Below are 27,471 nucleotides of genomic sequence, written 5' to 3'. Positions count from 1 at the left end.
AGGGTAGGAGTGGTTGCCAAGTACCTGGTATCTGGTATTTGAATAGTTTCAGAATGCATTTTGTTTTTTTTCCCCCACAAATCTGCAATGTGTTGTCACCCTGGAGTTGAGCCCATCTGAAAGGCTTGAGTGCTGCCAGCTTTGTGTAAAGTTCTAGTGGAAGGGCTCGAGTGGCTCAGGAAAGTATCTAGTGATATTAGCTGTTGAAAACAGCAACAACAAAGTTATCTGAGCAAACACAATAAATAGGAAGAAAATTAAAAATGATAGGGCAAGTACTTTAGAAGTTGTATTATTTCTCTATTGTTCATTTTTTCATGCATAGACTTCGTGTTCTTCGTGAAGTACATCCCATAGTAGTTCTTTCAGCAATGGTTTGTTCATGGTAAAGTTGTTCCAATTTCACACTCATTCTTGGAAATAGTTTAGCTCCCTGTAATAGTTCTAGGCTGACATGTTTTTTCCCTCAGAACCTGAAACGTATTTCTTATCTTCTTACTCCAATGATTGTTGGACTTTGTAGATAACATTTTCTCTGGTTGTTTTTAAGACCGTCATTTTGCCACTAATATTGTACAGTTTGGACAAGATATAGCTAAAGATAATTAATTCTGTTTATTTTGTTTAAGATGCTAAAATCTGAATCTTTCATCAACTCTTGAATTAATTCTAGGATACTGTCACTTTTCCCCCTCACTCTTCTCTCCCTCTCTGAAGGGAGAGAACTTTCTACTCTGTCGTCTGTATCTTAAACATTTTCTTCTGTATTTTTCATATCTTTATTTCTTTTACTATTTCTAGGATAATTTCTCTATTTTATTTTCCAGCTGATTGTTTCTCTCTTCTGCTATATCTAATTTGTTCTTTAACCTATTTATTAAGATAATCCTATCAATAAATATATTTTGTTAGCAAATATAGTTGGTTTTGTTTCAACCATGACTGCTTTTTGTTCTTTGCTCATTTGAGAAATTCCTTTTCTTCTTCCCCTCTCTTGGGGGTGAGAAAAGTCCTTCTTACTAGACACCTGAAACAGCAGTGCTCATTCTAGGAACTATCCAAAAAGGTTAGGCAAATTGTGGTTGCTTTTTTTCTGCTCTTGCTCCTTCAATACCCTCAAGGGCCAATCACTCACACACACACACACACACACACACACACACACAGACACACACACAGACACAGACACACACAGACACACACACACACACACACACACACGCTGGCCCCCCAGCTGGTTACAGGCTTATAGGCTGCCTATAACTTCTTGGCTGGGTGGTCTTGGGTAAGTTAGCTGCCTTCTCTGGGGTTGATTGGTTATATGTAAACGAGATTGGGATCTCACAGAGTTTTGCTCCCAGAGTGAAATCAAGTAACACTGAGCTCAATTAGTTTTTACTGCCTTCCCCTCTGTTTCTCCCCAGAAACTGTTGCTAGCCTGCCTTTTCCAATACAGCCCCCAGGAGACCAGGGCCATCAATAACAGGACCACCAACCAGCTGAGACACCTCTTTGCGCTACAGAAAAGGCCTGGAGGATGTGTTTCAGCTGTAATTGTTTCCATGGAAATGGGCAAGCAGTTCTGGATGCTTTACTCTTCATCTCTCTTCCTCTGTGGCAGCTGGACAACTCCTCCAGACATTTGGTTTGTTTATCTTTACTTACAAGCTGAGTTTTCATTCTATATAATTTTTCACAGGTGAGATTTCATTCCATAATATTTTTTAAAGTGAAGATATCCTGTGCATAAAAGGATGGTGTGACTGAGCATAATAAAATGAGTGTGTGTGTGTGTGTGTGTGTGTGTGTGTGTGTGTGTGTGTGTTCACATGCATATGTGTTGGAAGGGGATGATGAGCTGGGAAAATACTGGGATCCCTGGTGCAGTCTTAGGCTGAAGGATGGAGGAAAGGTATTTTAAAAATAGACCAATGTTTTGGTACCCTGATATTGTATATACATTTATTTGAATGAGGGAAGGGAACAACAGAATGGTGAGACAAATAACCAATGCAACAGTGATATATACAAGACAATATGTTGGAAATGATCTGTACAACTTGGGGTAGGGAGGGGGGAAAGTAGGAGAAAAATGAGGGAAGGAGTAACAAGTTTAGCAAGAAATATATACCTTACTTATATAAGTATAACCCCTCTATACATCACTTTGACAATAAAAAAATCTGAAAAAATAGACCAATGTGAGTGAGGGAAGGGATGACATTGCCCAAAAGGAAATGTACTTTTTACCTGACTTACATGACTGTAATCCCTCTGTACATCACCTTTATAATAACAATAAAAATTAAATAGACCAATGTTTAGGTATATTGATGCATGCCTGTAGTCCCAGTTACTTGGGAGATGAAGTTAGGACAACCCCAGTTCTAGGCCAGCCCATACATGTGTTCAAAGTAAGCTAGTTGTGGTGGTGCATACTTGCAATCCATTCTATGCACTAGGCAGAGGTAGGAGAGCTCCCATTCAAGGCCAGTCCTGGGGTAAAAGCATGAGACCCTAACTGAAAAACAAAAACAAACTAAAAGCAAAAGGGCTGAGAGTAGAGAGAGGGTTATACATGGGTCAAGTGGTAGAGTGTTTGTCGAGCAAGAGTGAAGCTCTTAGTTCAATCCCATGTACTGCAGGATGGGGGGAGAGAGAGACAGACAGACAGACAGATACAGCCTCTGGGATAGTTAAGTATTTACATTTAGTCTCCTAAGTCATTCTATGTGCTTCTTGGGTTGTGTATTGTTGGAGATCAGAATCTACAGGTTTAATCTCCTGACAACGGAAAGCGATTTTTCTCTACAGTCAGAACCTCAGTCTCACCTTACGGCTCCCAAGACCCATTGGGTAACACCATGCTTCTATATCCTGAAATTCAACAAATTTTAACGAAATAAGGAGTTATCAGGTTTCTTGGTTGGGCTGCAAATGATTTATGTTATAATCCTAACTTCCAGTACTTTTGAATATGACTACATTTGGAGGTCTGGTCTGTTAACAGGTGCTGATGGGAAAATGAGCCCATTGGTGGGTCCTGATCTGATCTGATCTTACTGGTGTCCTCACAACTGTGAGGAACTAACGTCTGTGGTTAAAGCCACAAGGCTGGCACTCTATTACTTCAGCCACACCTTGACTTCTGGCTTTTTGACTGGAGGTAAGAGTCTCACAGACGTTCTTGCCTAGCTGGCATGAAACCATAATCACCAGATCTCAGCCTCCTGAGTAGCTGGGTTTAGTGGATCTAGGTACCCAGCACACCTAAATCAACTTCTTTAAAAAAGAAAAAAGAAACGAAAGATAAAGCAAAGAGAAAAATGAGACGACTCAGCTTGCCTTCAGAAAAGTAACAGGTAAAATCTCCCAAATGAACAAGTACAGAGGGGCCTTCACTGTCTACGAACACACTGACACTACTCTTTAAGGCAAGACAAATGTAGAAGATCCCTTCATTTAACTGTAGGGACTCCAAAACACACTCCAGCTTTTTCTAAGCTCTCATCCCCACATTTCAGCCCACTGTCTATTCTCTGGCAGAAGAAAATAAAGACACTTCTTACTTCTTTGCTTTCTTCATAAAATAATAATCTAGGTGGCACCTGTGGCTCATGCCTGTAATCCTAGCTGCTCAGGAGGCTGAGATCTGAGGTTAGAAGTCAGCCCAGGCTGGAAAATCTGAGACTTATCTCCAATTAACCACCACAAAAGGCTGAAGTGGAGGTGTGGCGCAAGTAGTCAAGCAACAATTTTGAGTGAACAAAACTAAGAGCTAGCACTTAGGCCCTGAGTTCAAGCCCCTGGTCCAACACATACACACATGAAGAGGAAGAAGTAAATAATAGTCATAAATCAATGATCAATTTTGCCATCTCAGGCCAAGTCAATTTAAGAATGCCATCCAAAGAACAGAACCCTATGCCAAGAAGGAACATGGATGGAGGGCCAAGCACATTTGAGAATAAGTTTGAGGATCTGAGGTGCTAATTTTGTAGGCACTACTCTTGCCTTCCCTGGGATGCGTTTTTAATGATGATAGCTTTCCAGTGGCCAGCTGCTGGCAGCATCTCATCTATGTGTGTGTGTGTGTGTGTGTGTGTGTGTGTGTGTGTGTGTGTATGTGTGTGTATCTATGTGTGTCTGTGTGTGTGTGTGTCTGTGTGTGTGTGTCTGTGTGTGTGTGTGTCTGTGTGTGTATCTATGTGTGTCTGTGTGTGTGTGTGTCTGTGTGTGTGTGTCTGTGTGTCTGTGTCTATGTGTCTGTGTATCTGTGTGTGTGTATCTTCAGGAGGAGAGTGAGGAGGAGTGTTTGGCGAACCTGGGTCCCAGCAAGCTTGGAAGTTATTATCTTGATGAGGCAGCCTCTCAGTTATTTATCTGATGCTGGGATCCCCCCACCCCTGGTAAAAATCCAATCAAAACAAAAAAAAAAAACCAATGATCCAGGAAAATGACACCAGCTGAGTGCCTACGCAAAGGCTTAGGAAAGAGAGAGAGAAAGGCTTTAGTAACTTTTTATAAGGCTTTAGTAAATTTTGCAAATTGTATCATTACTCTTCTAGGTGAGGCTGTCGGATCATGCCTGGGACTCTCTGACATTCTGGTACTTTCTTTCCTGTGGATTATAAATTGTATTCTTCACTGAGCAAAGACATCCCAAGTTCCCTCCATGACCACCCTTTTTTTTGGGGGGGGGGTCCGGTCGTGGGGCCTGAACTCTGGGCCTGGGCACTGTCCCTCAGCTCTTCAGCTCAAGGCTAGTGCTCTACCACTTGAGCCACAGCACCACTTCCGGCTTTTTCTGCGTACGTGGTGCTGAGGAATCGAACCCAGGGCCTCAAGCATGCAAGGCAAGCGCTCTACCACTGAGCCATCTTCCCAGCCCAATGATCACCCGTTTTTGATGTTACCCTTATTTAGGAAATAAACAAATGTCTGTATTGTCAAAACAGGCTCTCTTAGTCCTTGGCTATTACTGTAAGGCTGCGCGGGGGAGGGTCCGATATGTCTGACTAGGCCTCTGTTCTGTTTCTACACATGCAGCCAAGTTCATAAAAAGGAACAGGACTGCCTGTCCCAAGAAAGCAGACAGAACCCTTTGAGGCTTTGAGGGAATTAATGATATGATCAGAGCTAGTGCTTCAACCAACACATTCACTTGGACATTCTGACAGTCTTGGAATTTAGGAATCTCTCTCTCTCTCTCTCTCTCTCTCTCTCTCTCTCTCTCACACACACACACACACACACACACACACACACATACACACACCACCACACCACACCTATCACATTATCACATTGCTAGACGTCCCAGCTTATGTTTCAAGTCAAATTAGTCAACTTTGGGAGACTCTTGTCTTTCTTCTTGAGACCTTTCAGATGTTTCCCTGATCTCCTGCTGGGTAGAATGTGGGGTTACACTTGGGTGACTGTGTTGTGGGAGGGGCTTATCTTTGTCTCCACCCCAAAAGCTCCCTGACATTTTTCTCCCCAGTCTTCTGATCCACCAAAAGCAATTCTGCTGAAGGGAAAGATGGTTAGAGCTGACAACACCACCCCCTGCTGCTGGTCCCTGGCCTTAGAAACCCTGCCATTCCCATTTGCATGGGAAGCTGAAGGGAAAGCATTTTACCATCATATTACTGTTTCAAAGAGTTGAGCCATTTCCCTCGACTGTCGCCTCTCTGTTTGAAAGCCCTAACGTACAGTGTATAGCAGGCACTTCTAGTCTGGGGTGGTGATCTACTCTGACAAGCAACACAACTGCTTCCCTAAAGAAACAAATTCTTAAGTGTCTGTAATCTTCTCCAAACAATCTATAGTTACACAGCCATGTGCCTAAAGCAATATTTGTTCAGTTGCAATGATGTCACCAAAAAAAAAAAAAAAAAAGGCTTGTCAGCGTTTAAATCTTCCCTTAAATAATCGGAGAAGGATGGCATGGCTGGACTCAGAACTGTTCTCTATAGCTTAAATCTGAAAGCTCAAAAAGTTTCTGTAGTGGGGGGGGCGGGGGAGAGATGGGGAAGAAAGGAGGAGAGGCGGGAGAGAGAGAAGGAAGGAGAGAGGGGTTGGGAAATAGAGAGAGGGAGGGAGAGGGGGAAAGAAGAAGAGAGGGAGAGAGAGAGAGAGAGAAGGAGAGAGGGAGAGAGGGAGAAAGAGAGAGAGAGAGTCACGAGGCTTGAAAAAACTCCATTTCCCAGCACATTTAGCAGTAAGTTTTGTTCCTCTGGGTCTTGATTTTAAGGGCCAAGGTTTGCTTGCCAAATAGGCATATCTTGGCTCTCTTTGTCAGGCAGGAACATTGCCTTGATATTAAATATTCAAAGCAAAGAACCTCTGACCTAAGGGCTCCCGGCTAACAATGACATTCTCTGTAAGTAAACCAGAAACCCCACTAGGCGTCTGCTTTGCCAGTGTTCTCTGCCACAAACTAGTTAGTCTACTGCACAGCCGAGGCTGAGGAGTGACTCTATTTACCTTACCCGTACCACCATTACAGTGCAATATATATATATATATATATATATATATATATATATATATATATATATATTCCTTGCACCAAGGAGCCTTCCTGGGCGGAGCGTGGGTGGGCATGGTAGGAGATGGAAGAGTGGCACTCAGGAAAGGTCGGGCTGGGGAAGGGTCCTGACCCCCAACCTTGCCCAAAGGGGACCCCAGGTGGTTACAGCGGCAAGGATAGCAGTTAACCTCAAGCAGGTGCAACGCTAACAGAAGTATCTTTCGCCTAGAAAGTTCTTCCATCTTGAGGCGACACATCTGCCACCTTAGAAATAGCTAAGATCTTTTTTTTTTTTTTTCCAGGAGCCTAGATCGGAGTTTCCCCGAAAGAAAAGCATGAGTTTCCCCATGTGCCTTGCTTGTGGGAAAGCGGGATTGCAGGGGAAGGGGGAGACACAGGGACTTGGGGGGGGGGGGTAGTAAAGTCATACCCTTAGTGTCCTTTTGGCTTCTGTAATCTGCTCCCCATTTGTTGGGCATCTCCGGTTCCCGTGGGTCCCTTCCCTGCCTGCGGGGTGGACTTCAGGTCCGGTGTGCCCGGGGCTTAGGCTTCTCACATGGCCACTGGCGGGGCCGCACCCTTAACCCCCGTGGGTCCTAAGCCAAGGGCAACACGTGTATCTTTCAGCGCGGGGCGCGGCCCAGGACTCAGCGTGGGGCGCTTGCAGCCAAGGCACCTGGGTCAGGAGTGGGTCACCGGTGCTGGGAAACTGAGCAGCTCCACCGCACCACCACACTCAACGCACCCGACACCCTGAGGGCGCGGAGGGTCCCGGATCCCCTGCCCGCTCCCACCTACACGGAGCTGTTACGTGTGGCTCGGAGCGCGCCTCAACTTTAATCCGAGCCGCTCGAGCCCCGCCGGTCCCCCGGGCTCACTGGATGCGGGGCGGGGGGGGGGGGTGGCTGGGGTCGCCAGGACGGGGTGGGGTTCGCGCTTACCAGAGAAATCAGTGAGCGCCGCGATCTCTTTGGAGCAGACCAGGACGGTGCAGTAGAAGAGACGCAGGAGCTGCCCCGGAGGTTCTACCTGCCGGCGGAGGCCGGGATGCGGCGCGGGCTCGGGCGCGGGAGGCGGGCGCGCGTGGCCGGGTAGGAGCATGGTGCGCGGCTGGGGGGCGCGGGCTGGGGGTCGCGGAGAGAGCGGAGGACGGCGTCACATGGCGGGGCGGGGTCGTGGCCGGCGGCTTCGCTGCACCCCCCACCCCCCGTTCCCCAGGCCGTCTCCCCCCGGCTGCCGATCTTCCTGCCCGGCGCTGCCCGGGATCCCCGGCAAAGGGTAGGGGGCGGAGATGTGGGGCGGGGCGAGCAGCCCCAGGAAGGATCCGCGTCGTTTCTTCCCCGGGAGGAGGAAGAAAAAAAAAAAAAAACTCAGAAAGTGGGGGTGGGGGGGGGGGGTCCGCCTGCGTCCAAGCCCGAGACGGAAAGCGCCCCGGCCGCGCTCCTCCGTGTGCGCCACACGAGCGCCTTCCTTGCCCGCCCGGCCCTCCGGGCGGGGTGCCAGCCTCACCCGGGCCCGCGGGGCGCGAGGCCGGTGCCCGTGACGCACTTGGGAGCCAGCGCCGCCGCGGGCGCGCGTGAAGCCCGGGCGCCCCGGGCTCGGGGCGGAGCGGCGGCCCTGGGAAGTTGGGGCGCTCAACGGCTCCCCGCACCCCCGCTGCGCCGCGGGCTCCTGTCACCGAGCACGCAGCGGTCCCCATTTCACAGGATAGGAGACGGAGCCTCCCCCTCCCCCGCCCCTCACCTCCCGCGCCATCTGCCGAAGTTCTGGCCGCTTTTAGAGGGGGTCGAAGTCACTAAGCCGGGTGCGATGGCTCCGGAGCGGGGTCTTTGCGGGCTGATCGCCAGCCGCTGAGCCTTCACGGGGGTTGTGTTTCCCACCGGGGCCGCCTTTACCGACCTCTCGATTGTGGGCGCTGTTTGCCCGGTGTGGATGACCCGGGGCCGGGGCGTGGGAATCCTGTGGCTGCGCGCCAGGTGCAAGGCGCACGGGGGTCCCTGCGCCCGCAGACCCCCGGTCGGGCGGCGCCGGAGAGAGGGTGGAGGGCCCCGCGGGCAGGCGCTGGGCACAAAGCGTTCACATCACCTCGGCCCTGGGCCTGCCAAGTTCACCGCGCCTGGCGCCCAGACCTAGAGAACCAGGCCCAAGGGCGGGGCCGGGCGCGCTGCCGCCCAGGGCTGCAGGGACTCGAACTCCCCCGAGTACGGAAGGGAGGCCTGGAGAAACACACCGACCGGCTCTCCGGCCTCTCTGTGACCCCGCCCCCCCCCCCAAAGGTGAGTCACTAAGATTTGGGGCCGGTGACATTGGGTGACGTACATGGAGTGGCAGAGGCTGAACGTTGGGTTTGGGTCCTGGCACGAAGATTTTGCTATTGTTGTTTTGAGACAGTGTTTCACTCACTGTGCAGCCCAAGCTGGTTTACAACTCCTGATCTTCCTGTCTCAGCCTCCCGATCATTGAGACGACAGGTGCACACCACTGTACTAGGTTCACAGAGATATTTTTAAAAATCTACTTTAAATTAAAAAAACCTCAACCTTCACCTATGTGTGTGTGTGTGCGCGCGCGCGCGCGCGCATATATATATATCCTGGAAGTTAGGTCCTAATGTGCACTTGTTAGATGGGGGAAACGAGGGTCTGGAACAGAGAGCTATGCACTGAGAAGGGAGAAGCCAGGAGAGAAGGGAAGGGAGGGAATGGGAGTATAGAAACAGGAAAAAGTTTTAGGAGGATGCTGGGGCAGAGGGAAGAGTGTTTGGGGGCAGGGCTCCTTGGCTGTTTCTGCATGGCCCTCAGTCTTTGCCATCATCTGCTCCCTTTAAGTGGTAGAGCATTTGCCTTGCATGCTTGAGGCCCTGGGTTCGATTCCTCAGCACCACATAAGAAAAAAGCCGGAAGTGGCGCTGTAGCTCAGGTGGTAGAGTGCTAGCCTTGAGCTGAAGAGCTGAGGGACAGCACCCAGGCCCAGAGTTCAGGCCCCACGACCAGACCCCCCCCCCAAAAAAAAAGAATTCTTTTTTTTTAATTTTGCAAAAAAACTAACTCCATCCATTTTCTTCTGTGTTCCAATACCTCTGTGCTTCCAACTCAATAGGCATTTTCCTCTCAGGCTATGTACTTCTCCCTCAGTATCGTGGTAGTACCTATGGAAAGCCTGGGACTTGGTCAAAACTCATAGGGAAGAAAGACAGAAGGAAAGGGAGGTACCAGAAAGGGGAACCTTGAGCTGTCCTGTAAGGCTCATCTGAGCTCTTTCTCAGGAGGCAGTTTCCTCCTCAACTCTTTCATCTGGGATGGAATTTGAAAAAATAAAAAAAGAAGTCATATCCCAGGCTGGAAGGTGGCTCAGTGGTAGGGTGCTTGCCTTGCATGCATGAGGCCCTGGGTTCGATTCCTCAGTATCACATAAGAAGAAAAAGCCAGAAGTGGTGCTGTGGCTCACATGGTAGAGCGCTAGCCTTGAGCTGAAGAGCTGAGGGACAGCACCCAGGCCCAGAGTTCAAGGCCCATGACCAACCAAAAAAAAAAAAGTCATAGCCCCTTGGTAATATGCAAGAATGACAGCAATGTGAATTAAAGTGAATCCTGCCTCAGGAAGGGAGGGCCAGATAATAAAACATTCTCAAAATACACGCCTTCACCATCCTTTGAGATATGTACCAACCAAGAAATATCATTTGCCAATGAGCCATAAATATCATCTATCTACTTGCCACAAGATGCAAATGAGGGACCCCCTTGTTAAAGGTACTTGGTCCAAATGCTCATGTGGGAGATCCCAAGTCAAGTCACAGCTAAGTCACAAAGAGACAGCCATCCACAGAGGCATGCACTCTCCCTCTCATTTCTACCTCATTCTCTGCCTGGACACGAGTTGGCTCCTCCACCTGAATTCCTTTCTTTTCTTCCTATGTTCCAGTTGGAACACCATCTCTGACTTGTGTTTGTGAATATACCCATGGCTCCACTCTTCTACCCAGCCGCCAGCCTCTGCAAGCCTAGCGTAGTCTTTCCCTCTTCCTCTGCTTAGAAGCATCCCTATCCCCCCATACCCTCTATAATATACCTGACTTCTTAAGACCTTGGCTTTTCCTTGAATCTAACTTCTGCTCTGAGAAAAATAAGTGTAAATGACCAGGCTTGTCATTCCCACCTATATTTTCAGCTACTTGGCTGGCAGAAATAGGAGGATCAAGGTTTAATTCTATCCTGGAAAAAAAATGTTATCCAGACCCTATCTCAAATAGGTGTTGCACATTTGTAATCCAGATACGTGGGAGGTGGAAGTGGAAAGCTTGTGGTTCAAAGTGGATCTGAGGGGAGAAAAACACGCAACCAATGTGAAAAATAACTAAAGTGAAAAAGGGCTGGAGGTGTGGTTCAAGCCGTAGAGCACTCCCTAAGTGCAAGGCCCTGAGTTCAAACTCCAGAAAGAATGGCCCCACAATGTGTGTACACATAAAATATATGTTCAATCTTTTCTTTAAAAAGTATTTTTCATTGTAGTAAAATATACATATAAAAAACATGCAGTTAGGGTTCACATTGTCCAAAAAGAAATGTACTCCTTACCTGATTTATGTAACTGTAATCCCTTTGTAAAGCACCTCTATAATAACAATAAGAAATTAAAAATGTAACTCAGAGCCAGGCACTGGTGGCTCACACCTGTAATCCTAGCTGCTCAAGAGGCTGAGATCTGAGAACTGAGGTTCAAAACCAGCCCAGGCAGGAAAGTCTGTTGAAACACCTATCTCCAATAAACCAGAAAACCGGAAGTGGCACTGTGGCTCAAGTGGTAGAGCATTCACCTTGAGCTGAGGAGCTGAGGGACAGCACCCAGGCCCCACGACCAACAAAAAATTAAAAAAAAAAAAACAGCTCCATGACGCTTAGCACATTGCCTTTTTTTTTTTTTTTGTGGACTGACATCACCATCTTCCTCCAAAATCTGTCTTCAAAATTGAAACTCTACACCTTGAACAAACTCCTGCCATTCCTTCAGACCAAGAAACCACCATTCTATTTCCTGTTTCTATATACTTGACTCCTCCAGAGACCTTGTTTAAGTGGACTTACAGTATTTGTCCTTTCTTGATTGGCTTATTTTCCTTGAGATTCATTCATACTTCAGTATGTGTCAGAATTCCATCTCATCTGTGTGTGTATGTGTGTGTGTGTGTGTGTGTGTGTGTGTGTGTGTTAGTGCTTGAATTTAGGATCTGGATGTTGTCCCTTAGCCTTTTCACTCAAGGCTAGCACTCTGCCACTTGAGCCACAACTCTACTTCCAAATTTTTGATAGTTAATTGGAGATAAGTGTCTCAAGACCTTCCTATTCCCGGCTTCGAACCCCAATCCTCAGATCTCAGTCTTCTCAGTAGCTCATATTTACAGGCATGAACTATCAGTGCCTTCCTACAAATAACACTGTACAGTATCTTTCATAGTGTTCATTGTCATGGTTGTGCCACAGAAGCCCTCTAGTGACTGTAAAGGAAGGTCCCATAATGTACATGCCAATCATTTTATGCTTGGTGAGCAGGGATAAAAACTGCCCTTCTGCAAAGGTCTGGGAAGGGTGAGGGAGAGGCAGGAGGCCCAGGCCTGATGCACAGACAGGTGACTGACTACACCCAGGAGAGCCTGAGCATTAGGCATGTTTTACGTACCTCACAGAATTGCCAATAGCGCCCTCTGTAGGTGGAAATCTTAATCTTCAGCCTTAGAGATGAAGACTGGGCTAGTGAAATATTTTTTTAATTGTTTTTATTGTAGCCAAATATACCTGACATAAAACTTACATCATAAACTACTTAGGTATATAGTTCAATGATATTAAGTACATTTATGCCAGGTGCTGGTGGTTCATGTCTGTAATCCTACCTACTTAGAAGGTTGAGATCTGATGATAGTGGTTAGAAGCTAGTCCTAGTAGACAATCCATGAGACTCTTTATCTCCAATTAAACAGCAGAAAGCCAGAAAGAGTTGTGGCTGATGTGGTAAAATGTCAACCTTTAGTGAAAAAGCTAATCAAGAGCTTAAGGCACTGAGTTCAAACACCAATACTGGCACCAAAAACCAACTAACCAACCAGCCAATAAATAAGAAAGGAAGAGCTAAGGTTAAGGCTCAAGTGGTAAAGTACTTATCTAGCAAGTGTGAGTCTCTGTGTTTAATCCCCAGCATTAAAAGAAAATTTAAAAAAAAAAACACTTAAGGAAAATACAAAATAGGAAAATGATGCCCTTCTTTAAATTATGGATATAGATGTGTAAATAAAACATGAGCTACTGAGTCCAACACTGCACTTAAAAATGAGAATTATAGGGATGATTTAGTATCTTGTCTTTATGTAACTACATTAATGGATTAAAGAACAAAATCAACTATTATCTTGAGAATAAGGGCTTTGAACAAAATATTCCTTTATGATTTATTTGGGGGGGGTGGGACATAAAAGACACTGAAATATTTTCCTTCTTTTCTGTTTTGTGGAATAACTCAAATCAGGAAGCATTATCTTTCTTAAGATAGTGTTAGAATTTACTTAAAATATCTGTATTTTGGGACAGGTTTATTACATGCTGGTATGTCAGAACTCTCTACTGCTTTCTGTACCAATCTTTGGCTTTTTATCCTTTTCCAGAAATTTGTGCACATCTTTTACTTTTGAAAGTTTTGATTGAATAGTTGCTTATAATTTTTTATTAAAATGTTTTTTATCATTTAAAAATCTTATTTAAATGTTCATTTCTTCATGCTTATTTACATCTATGTTTTGGGTAATTTTATATCTTCTTAATTAATCTTGCACCAGATTTATAATATTTAATCTAAAGAAGTAGAAACAATCAGTCTCCTTGAAGGTTTGTGAATATTTCATTTTATCTCCCATTCTTTTTTGCTCAATGCTAATACTCTACTACTTTGAGCCACAGCTCCACTGGTGGTTAGTTGGATATGAGACTCACATCCCCTACAGTATAACCCCTGCTATCACTGTATTTGATGTCAGTATAATTTGTGGAGGGGAAGGGGAAAAACAAATCGTTTAAATAGGAATACAGGTGCACTCATTGCAACAATGAGATGTACAAGTCGTTACGTCGTAAACGAACTTTACAACTTTGGGGGGGGGGAGCGGGGAGGATTGGGTGGAGGGGTAGGGGAGGATGGGAAGGGGAAACAAAGGAGGAGGTTACAATGCTTGGTAAGAAATGTACTCATTATCTTGCCCATGTAATTGCAACCCCTCTGTATAGTATTTTCACAATTTAAAAAAAAAAAGAGAGACTCACAAACTTTCCTACCCTGGCTACCTTCAAACCATGATCCTCAGGTCTCAGGCTCCTGAGTAGCTAGGATTACAGGGGTGGATCACCAGTGCCCAGCTCCTCCCTTCCCCTTAATACATCCCCTTGATATTTGACCTTAATTATTTCTTTCCCTTCCTTGAGGGTTTTATTGGGGGGGGGGCTGTGGGGGCTTGAACTCTGGGCTTGGGTGCTTTCCATGAGCTCTTCAGCTCAAGGCTAGCACTTTACCACTTGAGCCACAGCACCACTTCTGGGTTTCTGGTGGTTAATTGGAGATAAGAGTCTCACAGACTTTCCTGCCCAGGCTGGCTTTCAACTGCAATTCTCAGATCTCAGCCTCTTGAGTAGCTAGAATTACAGGTGTGAGCCACCAGTGCCAGGCTGCTTGACTGTACATTTTCCAATTTCTTGATTTGAACCTTTATAATTACCTCATTTTCTATCTCAATTGCTTTCTGATACAGGTTTTGAAGCAAGAAGTTGTCCTCTAAACACTGAATCCCATAGCTTTAGTTAAGATGTTCTCTGCTGTATTCCAAGTCTCATAATTTCTCTTATGTTTTCCAAGGGTTACTTAGTGGAAATTCTATCCCTCACTCCTGATTAATGGGACATAAAAACTCTATTCTCTTATCATGATGGTCTAGTTTTATTGCTTGATGGCCAGAGAACAAGGTCTGTGTATGATGTTAATTTTTTTGGAATTTATTGAGACCTTCTTTGTGGCCTAAAATGGCCAGCTTTTATGACTCTTTCTGTTTGCTTTAAAATAACATGTATCCTTTGTTGAAAACATTAATAACACTGAAAACATTGTTACTTATTTTTTCCATATGTATTTTATATTTCTGTCTAATGATGACCATGACCATATCAGCCTAGTCTACAAAGCCAATAGCTTTGCAAATTGTCAGTTGATATTGTGATCTCTAAGCTGGGTATAGCTCTTGCTGTATTTGGTGTTCCGAACAATTACCTGCCCTCAGAGATGTCTCTGGCCTAGGCTAGGCAAGGCACTGCCAACTTCTATTTAACTGGGGGATAAGACATACTGAGTAAGTCCTGGCTGCACTTATGATCTGGGTAGTTCTGGCAAGTTTCTCACCCTCTCTTAACTCTTTGTAAAGCAAGTCAATCAAGAGTGATGGTCCTTTGCCCAAGGTCCAGACAGAAATTGAAATTAGTGCTTTTGATTCTCTCTCTCTCTCTCTTGACTCAGGGCCTTGTGCTTGCTAGGCAGGCATTCTGTTATTTGAGCCACATCCTTCCTCAGCCCCCACTTTTCTTAATATTTCTACAAAACCTCAAATCTGCCAGAGAAACTCCACATGTCTTTCTGGGCTATGATACATGATTTTTACAGGTACAATAGTCTCTCTCTACGCTGTAGACTCAGAGTCAATACCCTGTGTTTTCTACTAGAACATAAAATACCAGTAGGTAATGTTCAAAACACATCTGCTTACAAAACACAAGAAGGGATTCCCACAGACCAGAGGTTAATATGACAGAGCGTTAGTTATAAGAATCACCAAATTGCCGGGCGCTGGTGGCTCACGCCTGTAATCCTAGCTATTCAGGAGGCTGAGATCTGAGGATCTCGGTTCAAAGCCAGCCCGGGCAGGAGAGACCGTGAGACTCCTATCTCCAATAAACCACCAGAAAACCGTAAGTGGCGCTGTAGCTCAAGTGGTAGAGCGCTCACCTTGAGCTGAAGAGCTGAGGGACAGCGCCCAGGCCCAGAGTTCAAGCCCCACGGCCGACAAAAAAAAAAAAAAAGAATCACCAAATTATTCATCCAATGAGCTGGATCATGATTTATTATAAAACATATCCCAAGAACTGATGAGGTTGGGTTTATAAAAATAAACCTCTCTGTTTTTTTTTCCTTGTTCATTGTTATGTCCATGTTTTCAAGAGCATTTAATGTAGCTCATCACTCAACAACAGCTTGCACAAACACGGTATTTCCCCCGCCTCAAATTTCCAAACAGCACATCGTGTGCTGTTTACCGCCACTCCAGAGGCCGGGGGAGGAGGGAGTGGCTGGCTTTGCTGTCTCCATTTGAAGGAGAGGAATTTAGGTGCGGAGGCCTCGAGCGGTCCAGGCTTTTCACAGGGGTTCACAGCATCTGACCCCTCTTCTCCCACAAGACATCCATCCTGCCCTTCAGGAGAGGGTGAAGCGTGGAAGGGAGGTCAGCCTGGGCCACATCCTACCAGACCCTGTCTGGTTCGGGGTGTGACATAATCTGGGGGTCAGGGTCGGCCACGCAGCCCTTGGCAAAGGCTCCTGAGCGAGGGGAGCCCCCGCACCCCGAGTCATAAACCCACCGGGGCAACTGCAGGGGGCTCGAACTGGCAGATCTCCATCCGACTGCGTGACGCACAGTTCGGGTGACACCGTTAAGGGACTCTCAGGTCGAGGGCAGACCTCTGGGGGGACTCTGCCTGGCCCTCTGCGCTGGCGACCGGGCCGCCTCTGCAAGTTCCTCCACGCCTCCGGACTCGAAGCCCGCCCAGACGGGCTGCGTCCCGCCCCAGCCCGGCCCCGGTGCCGCGGCGAGTCACGTGACGGCCCTAGCGGAGCCACTCAGAGGACAGCCAGCCACCAGGGTAACCCGACACTTCCGACCCCGCCGGCCCGCCCCCATGCTTGAGTCCCGCCCCTTCCGCTGGGAACGCCTCTTCCGCCGGCCTCCCCTCCCGGGCCCCGCCTCTCCCGCGAAGCCACGCCCCTTTCTCCTCACGTGTCGGGGGCCTGGCTCGTGTCGCGAGGCTCCGCTTCCTCTCTCACCTGGTCGGAGCCCCCCCACCCCGCCATCGCAGCCATGGGGGTCCCCAAGAGGAAGACCTCCGGCGGCCGGGACGGCACGGCTTCCTCCGCGGGCGCAGCCAAGCGAGCCCGCCAGGAAGAGTTCACGGGCGTGCGCTTCAAGACTCAGCTGCGGGATCCGCAGGGCGCGGGGCCTGGTGAGTGCGGGGCGCGGGGGCCCGGGCGGGCGGCGGGAGCGTGCGGGGCCGCGTCCTGGCTGCCCGCGACCTGCAGACAGACCGACGCGGCCTGGCCTTTCGGCAGCGTTCCAGTCACTGTCAAGCCTGTTCTTAATTGTCTAGTAGCGATGTAATGGCGAGTGAAAGTCTGACGCAGCCCCTGCCGTGGCGGGTCTGACCATCCCAGTGGGGTCTCGTGGCCTGTGGGAGCCACACTTGGCTTTTGGAAGACACCAGGTTCACTGCAGTGCCTGGACTAGCTGTGGTCCAGGCTCGGTGTACGCAGTGCACATGCCACCTCATGGAGACCGACACTGGGCAGTTCTGTAGCGCAAGCAGGAACTGTCCAGCTCTTGAAAGGGAGAGCATCAACCCTGGAACTAGACAGTCTGGACTTGAGGCCTGGTTCTGACACTTGTGTTCCCAGCAAGAGCCTTACTTGTCTTGACTGGAAATGGGAAACTGGGGCCCAGGTATGTGGTGAGGACGGACTGTTGAAACCAAGCTTAACTCTTGACAATGTGTCCTTACCCTATGAGAAATCACTTCTTTGGCTGTCTTCCATCTCCTAGGTGAGGAGAGGAAAGGGAAAAGATCCAGGTGAGTAATGGCTACAGCTAGGATTGGAATCTGAGTTCTGCTAGTGGGAGTCCTCCAGATGGCTCTCATCAATCCGATGCTTGTGCATCACCTGTGTGGTACATCTGCCTGGCCGCCAAACTAACTACTGTATATCAGTGTTTACACTTTGTCCAACTTCTGGAAACTAGGCATCCATGATCAAGGCCTGGCTGGGTGCTGGTGAAGCCTTCCTTCCCAGTGGCTCCCCTCTTCAGAGAGGACGTGTCTGACATCCTTTCTCTTCTTATAAGGACACTGGTCATTTTGGTGTTGACTTCCACCTTAATCACCTCCTTAAATACCAGGTCTCCAAATACTGTCTTGTAGGAGTTAGGGCCTCAACATGTGAATTAGGGCAGAGTAGCTTCCCTGGCTGCCCACGTAAGTTGAAGAGGGTCACAAACAAAACAGGATGCAGAGTGGCCTCAATTTTCTGAGGAGATTGTCCTTGGTAACCTTTAACATAATCTGTTTCAGCTTTGGAAGCATTTGTCTCAGCTGCCAAGAAGCTACCACAAGAAGATGTGTACGATGTTGTGGAAGGGTTCATAAAGATCTCTGTGGAGTGTGTGGAAATATTCCAGCTCCTGAGTGCAGAGAAGAGGCCTGAGAGCGAAGTATGTTCCTTCCCGGCTTGACAAAGACAAGAACGATGCTGATGTGGAGATGAGCTTGATGAAATGTGATAAGAGATTTCTTAGGAAATACTAATTTCCTATGGGAAATAATGCTTTGTCCCAGTGCTAGGAATATATTCGTCTTTGCCTTCATGACCTTTGAGAGCATTATACTAGGAACAGTAACCTATTCATGTTTGATTAATGAAGTCAGGATTATAGATTTTTAATTGTGTATTTGAACAGCAAAGAATTGGGTCGATACTTGTGCCACAAACTTGACAACTTGATTGTAGCTTTTTGGTTCCAGAATGGGTGAAAATTTGGGATATTATGAACTTGTTGATCTCAAGTTTATAATTATAAAGCCTTAAATGGAGTGTCTTCAAAGCAGCGGGGCCAATCATTAGTAGAGTTTTTTTTCCCTCTCATTTTGTGTAATTGTAAGCAAACCATTTTATTTATTTATTTATTTAGTGCCTATCAGTCTCTGAACTTTTTTGTTCTACTACTTGAACCACAGCTCCACTTCTGGCTTTTTGGTGTTTAATTGGAGATATCAGTCTCACAGACTTTCCTGCCTGGGCTGGCTTTGAACCATAATTCTCAGATTCCTGAGTAGCTAGTTTTCAGACACGAGCCACTGGCACCCAACAAGAAAGCTATTTATTTGGAATCCAGAGCTTGAGTCTTGGCAAGTGGGTCTGACAGCTGTCTCCTTTTTCTACCCTTGTTACTTTGGGCTAAGAATCAGAAAAGGCCTAACTCCTCAGAATTCTGCTAAGATAAAGAGAAGCACTATGTGTGGAAGAGAAGAAGCAGGATGATTTGTGGAGTTTCTGTGTGTGTGTGTGCACGCGTGCATGCATGTGCTTGTACATGCCATTACTGGAACTCAGGGCCCCTTGTTTGGCTTTTTTGCTCAAAGCTGGCACTCTACCATTTGAGCCCTCCCACCACTTTCAGCAATTTTGCTGGTTACTTGGAGATTTATCTCATGGATTTGTCTGCCCAGGCTGATTTCAAACCTTGATCTTCAGATCTCAGCCATGTGAGTGGCTGAGATTATAGGCATGATCAATCAGTGCATGACAGTTTATGGGATTTCAATTCCATCCTTGCAGATCCAGCTAATATTTCAAGCTTTTGAGGCCATATTATTGCGGACAGCCAGTGATCTTTCCCATTTTCAAGTTGTGGGCGCCAACATTGTGAAGAAGCTCCTGAACAACCACATGAAGCTCATCTGTGAGTCCTTGTATGCCTCAGGTTACAGGTAAGCGGCCTGTCTTTGAGTGGCAAAGGACTGGCCTCTGGGTTTGAGTTGTGTTTCGCCCTCAGAGAGTGGATCAGCCCTTTGCCTTTGATCCTTAAGGAGAGTGGAGCTGATGTCAAGACCATGTCTCTGTGCTTCATGTCTCTGTGCTTCCCTCCCCTGTGGGTGACAGAGCCATTACTGACTCCTTTCCCACCACATGCACCTCCTGCTTTGGCAGTGAGTTTCCCTCACTGCCCAGGAAACAGCTCTGCATAGTGCTGCATAGCCCATTTCTTCTGCCTTGTGCTCTGCTCCCAAAGAGTGCAGGCTGTCTCAGCCTCTGGGCTGTCACCTCAGGACCCCTTCGCTGACCTCATAAGTTCAGTAGTACTTCTGTCTTTTTCTGTTCTGTTAGCCTGCTATAATTTTCTGCATATAGACAAATACCCCCATAGTTGACATAACTGTATAATTGACATAATCTGCATAGCCTGCATAGTTGTCAGAATCTCTCTGTTGGCTGTCTTCCACCACTCAAGTGCAATGGGCATGTGGCCAAGGGCTTTACCTGGCTTATAAAATGCTAACTTCTCAGTACTTGGAACAGTGCCTCCCATGGAGCAGGTGCTCAGGGAAGTCAGCCAGAACCTTACTTTGAGGACATTTCTGTGAAGTCATTCTCTGAGTCCTTCAGGCACAGGGACCGAGGGGTGATCTCAGTCACTGATGGCTTACTTGAGACATCAATATTTATCTGCCTGCAACTTAATCCTCTTCAGTTTTATTTAGTAGTTTCTTGTGTGCTTTAATAGGAAAAGAAGAAAAACAAGAGCATCTCTTTCCCTTTTTCTGGGTCATCCAACAGGGTGCACACTTCCTGATGGGTGGGTCTTGGGCAGCTACCGGTTCTGACACACTTGGTTTCCCATCCCCTTGTAGGATGGCTCGAGCCTGCCTGGACCTGCTGACAGCCATGGTCACCCAGGGTCCTGAAGCTGCCAGGGATGTCTGCAGCCATTTTGATTTGAATAAAAAACCCTTGTATGCCCTGGTGACCAAGAGAGATGCAAAGGTGAGAGGCCTGTTCTTCCCCATGACTCCCTCCTTTTTGGATACTGTAGTGGTTTGTTGCTCTGCCTGTCTTGCCTTGGTGCCTGGGCACCTGGAAAAAGGTATGCCTCCATTTCCTTCAGCCTCTGTCTATGAGGAAGGCAGGCCTCCCTTCTGACTGAAGGTGAGGACAGTGGCCCAGCAGAGCTGGAATGACTGGGACACGTGAGGATGCTTCTGGGGCTACTTAACAAGGAGGAGGTTGGCACTGTGCCTGTGGCCTGTGAGGCTGACTTAGCTCGTGAGCATCTTCTCTTTTGAGTGACTAGAATAACCTTGATATACCCATAGCTGTGAGCTTACACAGCAGCCCCATCCCCTATCCCTTCCCGTCCAATGCAGAGAATATCCTTGGAACTCTAGGCCAGTGGTGTCTTCATGGAGGGCTCTTGGTGGCCCTTTAATAGGTGACCTATGCTTCCAATTGTGATCTTGTACCAGGTAAGGGCAGAACTGTGACAAAGAGGCTGAGACTGAATGCTTGGCTTTCAAGAAAGCTGCAGAAAAGTTTTTTGGTAGCTCTAGAAGTGTTGATTGGGCTGTGGGGGAGAACACGCATCTGAGAGCCTCTTCTTACCTGCCAGATGGCCTTCTGCTGCCCTCAGTGCTGTGCATGTCCTGGCCAGAGTTCTCTTCTGTGTTCTGAGCATAGAGGAGGCACACAGGTGTCAGCCTCATGTGCTGAGGGAGATTACTGATTTAGTATAAGTCACTTCTGTAACTATGTACTTGCTCTTTCTCTTAAAATTCCTTGGAGTTCAGAGTTTCTACATTGCCAGGAGATAAGATAAAAGGGTTAACAGAATACCATGTAACTTTTGTGGTTCTCTCAGATTGGTCTGGTGTCCAGAGGTTTACAGGAATTACTGATAGGGTAGTCTCTGAGGAAAGAGAGTTCTGGTCTTAATGTCTCTTAGATACTATGCTTTATTAACATGTCAACAAATTCTGTTCAATGAGTAATGGCTCCTGACATTTAAATGCATTTCTAATAAAAAGAGTGTGTGTGTGCTGTTTGCACACTGGGGTAGATACCATGGTTCTTTGGTCTTTGCTGGCAGTAAGCCTGGTAGTGATTACTGCTAGATCCCCTCTCCATCCCCTCTTGTCTGTCCTGATCTCAGCCATCCCAGCTCTCTGAGTAAAATGGACTTCTCTACCCAGGCCACGCACAGACCAAACTACAGGGGAAAGCCCAATTCTGGCTTCTCTTCCCTACCCCTGCTGCTCAGCTGTTCACCTCAGCTCTCGGGGAGGTTATTTTTCCCTCCCTAGGATATGAAATAAAGTCAATGTCAAGTTGAAGTATATTTCACTTTCTTTTGTGTTGTAGTCTTCTGTATTAACTACTTTTAAATACTTGGTTGTAGGCAGAGGTGTCTAGATGTGAGTTTCTTTACTAAAATAAGGAAATGTCAGAAATTTGAAAAATCAGATGAGCATAAGGGACCCCGTGTCCCTGGCCCAGCATTCCTATCTCCTCTGCTCCTGGACTAGAATTCAGAATCTGATTTCACCACAACTGTCTTTGAATCTCCTTTGAGTCTTTCAGTCTCCCCTGCCTTTTTCACGCCAGTCTGTTGTGAAGATGCTGATTGCCAACAGCAGTTTGTGTGCTTGTGGGATATATTAACCTTGGGGAGGGAATTGCTAAAGCCTCCTGAAGAAAGCAGATTATGGCTGTAGTCATCCAGCCAAAGAAAGCATTGTTAGACAACTCTGCCAAAAAGTAGTTGAAAAATATGCTTTGGTCTATTTTAGAAAATGTTTTGCAGAACAAGTCATGAAGGCGTTTCCTTCCTAGGATGACAGCCGTTCCCGTGAGTGGGAATGTCCAGTGGCAGTGGGATGACCTTGAGGGATGTGCTGGAGGTGGGGAAGGAGGCCCAGATAGCTGTGTAGGAGCTTTGATAGTGGCTAGCTGTAGCATGTCTACAGAATTCATCTGTCTGGCTCCGTCATAATATAAGAATCTCAGATCCACAGTTGTTTGTAACGTAGAAAGCAAGAGTCAACAGGTGATAGTCAAGTTCCTTTTCATTTAGAGATTGATTGCTGGAGGACCCTCAGGAAGATGTAGTCCAACTCTGTTACATATCATGATAGAAAAATCTAGAATGATAGGCCAGTGTTCCAAGGTGCTGACTCCTAATACCATTACTCAGTCTCTCTCTCCTGCAAAAACAAAACAAAAGTGTCAAGAGCTGGGCACTGGTGGTTCACCTGATCTACTAGCTACTTGGGAGGCTGAGAATTGGGGCCAGACAGAGCAGAAAAGTTCACCAGACCCTGGCTGGGCTTGTTAGCATGCTTCTGTCATTCCAGCCATGATGGGAAACCTAAAGTAGATGGATCACAGTCTAGGCATGCACCTTGGTGGAAAGCAGGATGGTATCTCAGAAACAACTAGTGCAAAAAGGGCTGGAGGTATGGCAAATTTTACTCTTATCAGTGTTTATATCAAACAGCATGACAAATGAACTATACTAGGATTAGGGGAAATGCGTGTTGTGTGTATTGGAATGATGAGGCCTCTAAATAGCTAAGGAGTCAGATTACGTTAAGCTTCCCAAGGACAGAGAAAACCCTCTCAGTCTAAGATGTCAGCATCTTGAATGTCTGGGGGTTGTAGACATTTAACTGGCGAATGAGGGCTCAGGAACATGGCTGAGACCTTCTAAAATGCATCTGGTTCTTTTTTTTTTTGGACATACAAAGCAACAAAGAAATCATCTTATAAATATGTTAGAAACAATCGCTTGAAAGAAAAAAAAAATTCAAACATTGCATCTGGTTCTTAACTCCAACCAACCATCATTGTTCCTAAGCCCCACATGGTAAAGACACCCCAGATGGGGCCCGAGCACAGAGGGTGGTTTGAAGAGCTCAGTGTGTCTGGAACCATCAGCCTTGGCCTGAGAAGGTCTCACTGAAGCTTGAGTGACAACGTGGAGATGGACTCGAGTCAGACAGATGTTCAAGGCCCTGACCCAGGTGTTGAAGAGCTGGGGCTCCACAACCTTGCTTTCTCCAAAACAAGGGGAGATTGGTTAAATACCCACAGACACAAATGCTGCCAGTGTTGTCCTTGAATCTTGAAAAAACTGCAGCGCAGATCACAAGGGAGTCCTGGGAAGAATAGAAAATCTCTTCTTGTTGGACACAGAGCAGCACATTGATACAGTTAGTTCTAATTATCCAGGCCTGGTACCTACTTAGCTGTGTGACCTTGAGAGAATTTTTATAGCCTCAGTTTCCCCATTTGAAAATGAAGAGGTTAAACTTCTTCACCTCAGCTAGTTAAAAGGGAATAAATGAACTAACAGACGTTCAGGGTTGGCAGAGTTTTATATATATATATATATATATATATATATATATATATCTGCACATGTGTCAGTTCTTGAACAGTTGATAAAATGCCTTCATGACTACCTGCCTTGGCTTTCTTAGATGTAGAACAAGGATAATGAGACAGATTTGTCCTGACAACACGGGAGGGAACACTGGTCAGGTGACCCAAGTGACTGACCCAGAGTAGTAGTTAGCTGGCCTGCAGGATGACGTGGGCTGTGGTTCTGGAATTTCCAGACTGAGTTTGTAACATGAAACATCTGTGCTTTGGTTTCTGTTATGAGTTAATAACTTACGTGTAATATCTAATAAAAGCCAGACGTCACCCCATTGGCTCATCAGAAGCATCGCCAGTCTCTCCATTATCTCTGGATTTTCCAAAGCATGATGGATTGTTTTCACTGGCAAGTGAGAGGAAGGAGATGGATCTAGCTGGGGTGATCTCTAGAGCAGCTGTGAACTGAATAAAATGATGTGCTCAAGTCAGGGGAAGAAACTCCCTGTTTTCCCCCATATGTTTGTATTAGAACACGCCTTGAAAAAGAAGGAAAAATACAAGAGACTAAGGGGTAGGGAAAAGCAAAGAGCTTTCCTTAAAGAGTCAGTGCTGGTTTCAGACGTGCATTCCCTGATACCTGGGCAGGATGGGTAGGTGGGTGGCATGTGCGTGCTCCTGTCTTCCCTTCATCTCTGGGTGAGGGGCGTGTGACATGCAGATTTCCTTTGTCCTCCAGGGAGTGCATGATGTTCGGCTGGCCTACATCCAGTTTGCCCTCTCCTTCTTAATTTCGGGTGATGACAGCACCATAGGGCAAGTGCTGGAACTGAAAGGTACGTGTTCCCCTTTCTCCCTTAGGGAAGCTTGTTTGCAGTTGTTCATTAAAAACAACAACAACAAAGCCTGCAGGCTTTGCAGCTGCATGTACAAAGGCACATAGGGTAAGTGGAGAGCACTGCTTTGGGAGTGCTGCCCTATACCACTGGTCAGTTGAACAGAGGCATTCCTGAGAGGTCTGACAGGATTGCTGCAGACCCAAAGAGGCCAAGGAGGTTTTATGGCTTTTGGCTCTAGAAAGCACCCAGATTCCTTGCCCTGGTTAACTGACTTTCTTTAGTAACTGCATTGTCAAAGTTTAAAATGTTTCTGGGGCTAGTGTGTAGCCTAGTGGTAGAGAACTTAGCATTTTGTAAGACCCCAGGTTTGAGTCCCAGGACTTCTGTAAATAAAGTTGAATTTCTGTGGTTCCTTGCAGCTAGAATACAGGGATTCAAGGGAACTCCAGTTTGACCTTCTGATGACCTTGAGCAAGATGTGGGGTATAGAATTTATTAGGGCCTCTTTTGTTTTATCAAGAATCACAGTAGGATGGTAAGTGACACCATCTCACTTAGCACCAGACACTTACTCAGTAGGACCCTGGAATCGTTCACTTTCTGGGATTTGAGCTAGAAGGCTGTAGCTAGTGTGACCAGGTATGAAGCCCTTCTGTCTCCCCCAGGAAGGACACCTGGGCTCCCTCAGAACGTTCGAGTGCAGTGGCAGTCAGTCAGTGCATTGCCAGCTTGATCAGTCATGTTCTTGCCCCTCTTCCACTGTGGCAGAGTGTCAGAGGAGCGTCACTGTACCTATGGCACTGGTTCAGGATGTCCTGCCCTGGCAGAACTAGGAGTTCTTTAGTTTCCATGGATCATCTTGGTCATGTAGCCTTTACCTGAGGGATGGCGGATTCCCATTTACCATGCTAGAGCCTGTCCCAGCTTTCTTAGCAAGGGCAGTTTGGCCTTAGGCAATAAAACGATTCAGATGCTTGATTTGGCAACTCCACTTACTGCACCATTTGTTCTAAGGAACAAAAATGTGAGTAGAGGTTAGGCCAGGTTAGCTGAAGAGTGGAGCTCTCCTAGCTACCTCAGCAAGGGATGAGCTAAGCACTTGGAATGCTGGGAAAAGAGGAATGTTGTTGCTTTTTTGTGTGGGTACAGGGGCTTGAACTCAGGGCCTGGGTGCTGTCCCTTAGCTTTTTCGCTCAAGGCTAGCATCTACTGCTTGAGCCACAGTTCCACTTCAAGCTTTTTGCTGGTTAATTGGAGATAGAGTCTCCTACTCCAGCTGAACCCAGATCCTCAGGTCTCAGCCTCCTGAATAGCCAGAATTATAGGAGTGAGCCACTAGCACTCAGGGTTTACTTTGAATTTTCTCTTGATTTGCCTGTTTCTAGATTTTTCTTTTGTGGAAGTGAGGTGTGTCATTAAGCATGTATTAGATAGGTATGATTGTGATGGCTCGAGGCTTCAGACCAGTGTTTGCACAACTTCCAGCTGTGTGGCTGGCTGTTTCCTTGGTAACTAAAAAGTACGAAGAGAAAGCAAACACAAAAACCACCCACTCTGCCACCAACCAGTAAGGTGATGCCCATCATTTTAAACATGTCTCTGAGCAAACATTTCCTGGAGACTTTTGCTTTGACATGTATTAGAATTCAGTTTGCTTTATTTCTTGTAAGATAATGAAAGTAATGTGGAACTAATGGCTACTGAGTCATTAGTTCTGTCATTGTTTTACCTTTAGATATCTTTTGCATTCTTTCTCACAAAACTGGTTTTTCCTACTGTGAGCCTACAGCATTAAGACAAAATTTAAAAAACAAAAGATCCATGCCTTTGTTTGCTGTGCTACTTAAGCAGAAATGTTCTCTCTTTATTCAAATACTTCTGAGATTAATGCTTTGAAACTTTTCCTTTCAGAATTTATTCCTTGCATTTTTAGCTCAGGCATAAAAGAAGATCGCATTTCTACCATCAATATTTTATTATCCACACTGAAAACAAAGGTATGTGCTTGTTGTTCAGCATTGATGTGGTTTGTTTCCTGTCCCTGAATGGTTTAGAGAGTTCTCAGGATGCTGTTAGCAAGCCTGAGAAGACAGGAGCTTCTTAGGGGGAAGCTCAGTCTTGATGTGGCATAAAACCAGAGATTGAAGTGCTGAAGCCTTTTCATACCATAAGAGAAAAACTGTTGGTCAGCAATTACGTGGTAATCTACTATAATTAAATTTTGAGCTATATATTGCAATAAAAATTTTATTTGTGCCGGGCGCCAGTGGCTCATGCTTGTAATCCTAGCTACTCTGGAGGCTGAGATCTGAGCATCACGGTTCAAAGCCAGCCTAGGTAGGAAAGTCCATGAGACTCTTATCTCCTATAAACTACCAGAAAACCGGAAATTTGCACTGTGGCTCAAGTTATAGAGCGCTAGCCTTGAGCTGAAGAGCTAAGGGACAGTGCCCAGGCCCAGAGTTCAAGCCCCACAACTGACCCCCCCCCCCCCAAAAAAAAAAATTATTTGCACATCTAGCCAAGGGTCAATTTGTGTCATGTCGCATCTTAGAGAAATTTGAAAGTTTTCTAAAAGAATCGTCTTTAATTCAGAGAGCCCTCAAATGATAAATTTGAAAGCTCTAGGACTTTCCCAAATGAAAACCCCCATGGAAGTACCTAACAAGTTTGAAAATGCTTCACTTTAGTATTTTTTAATTTAGTTTTATTGTAAAGATGCTGTACAGAGGCGTTACAGTTACATGAGTGAGGCAGTGACTACATTCCTTGTGGAGCATTGTTCCTCCCTCCTTGGTTGTTCTCTCACTATCCCTTCCCCAC

At 46.5% G+C, this 27,471-nt stretch overlaps 2 protein-coding genes across 2 annotated transcripts in view; one reads left to right on the top strand and one right to left on the bottom strand.

The window, feature by feature from the left end:
- Positions 1 to 8,339, bottom strand: part of Eva1c (eva-1 homolog C) — a 73,082-nt gene extending 64,743 nt beyond the window's left edge. Inside the window, exons 1-2 of the mRNA XM_042687287.1 lie at positions 8,279 to 8,339; positions 7,477 to 7,659 (exon numbers count right to left, since the gene is read on the bottom strand). Of these exons, the coding sequence (XP_042543221.1) occupies positions 7,477 to 7,636 (160 nt within the window). The 5' untranslated portion in view covers positions 7,637 to 7,659; positions 8,279 to 8,339. The remainder of the gene's footprint in view (positions 1 to 7,476; positions 7,660 to 8,278) is intronic.
- Positions 8,340 to 16,672: 8,333 nt separating this feature from the next.
- Urb1 (URB1 ribosome biogenesis homolog) overlaps positions 16,673 to 27,471 on the top strand; it is a 62,682-nt gene continuing 51,883 nt past the window's right edge. The window contains exons 1-6 of the mRNA XM_042687307.1: positions 16,673 to 16,833; positions 17,953 to 18,092; positions 19,217 to 19,368; positions 20,290 to 20,422; positions 24,549 to 24,645; positions 26,560 to 26,645. Coding sequence (XP_042543241.1) covers positions 16,692 to 16,833; positions 17,953 to 18,092; positions 19,217 to 19,368; positions 20,290 to 20,422; positions 24,549 to 24,645; positions 26,560 to 26,645 — 750 coding nt within the window. The 5' untranslated portion in view covers positions 16,673 to 16,691. The remainder of the gene's footprint in view (positions 16,834 to 17,952; positions 18,093 to 19,216; positions 19,369 to 20,289; positions 20,423 to 24,548; positions 24,646 to 26,559; positions 26,646 to 27,471) is intronic.

Source organism: Dipodomys spectabilis, unplaced genomic scaffold (genome assembly GCF_019054845.1).
Source record: "Dipodomys spectabilis isolate Male_0828 unplaced genomic scaffold, ASM1905484v1 ptg000107l, whole genome shotgun sequence".
In the NCBI taxonomy this organism is placed as follows: Eukaryota; Metazoa; Chordata; class Mammalia; order Rodentia; family Heteromyidae; genus Dipodomys; species Dipodomys spectabilis.
This window is presented reverse-complemented; position numbering and strand designations above follow the sequence as displayed.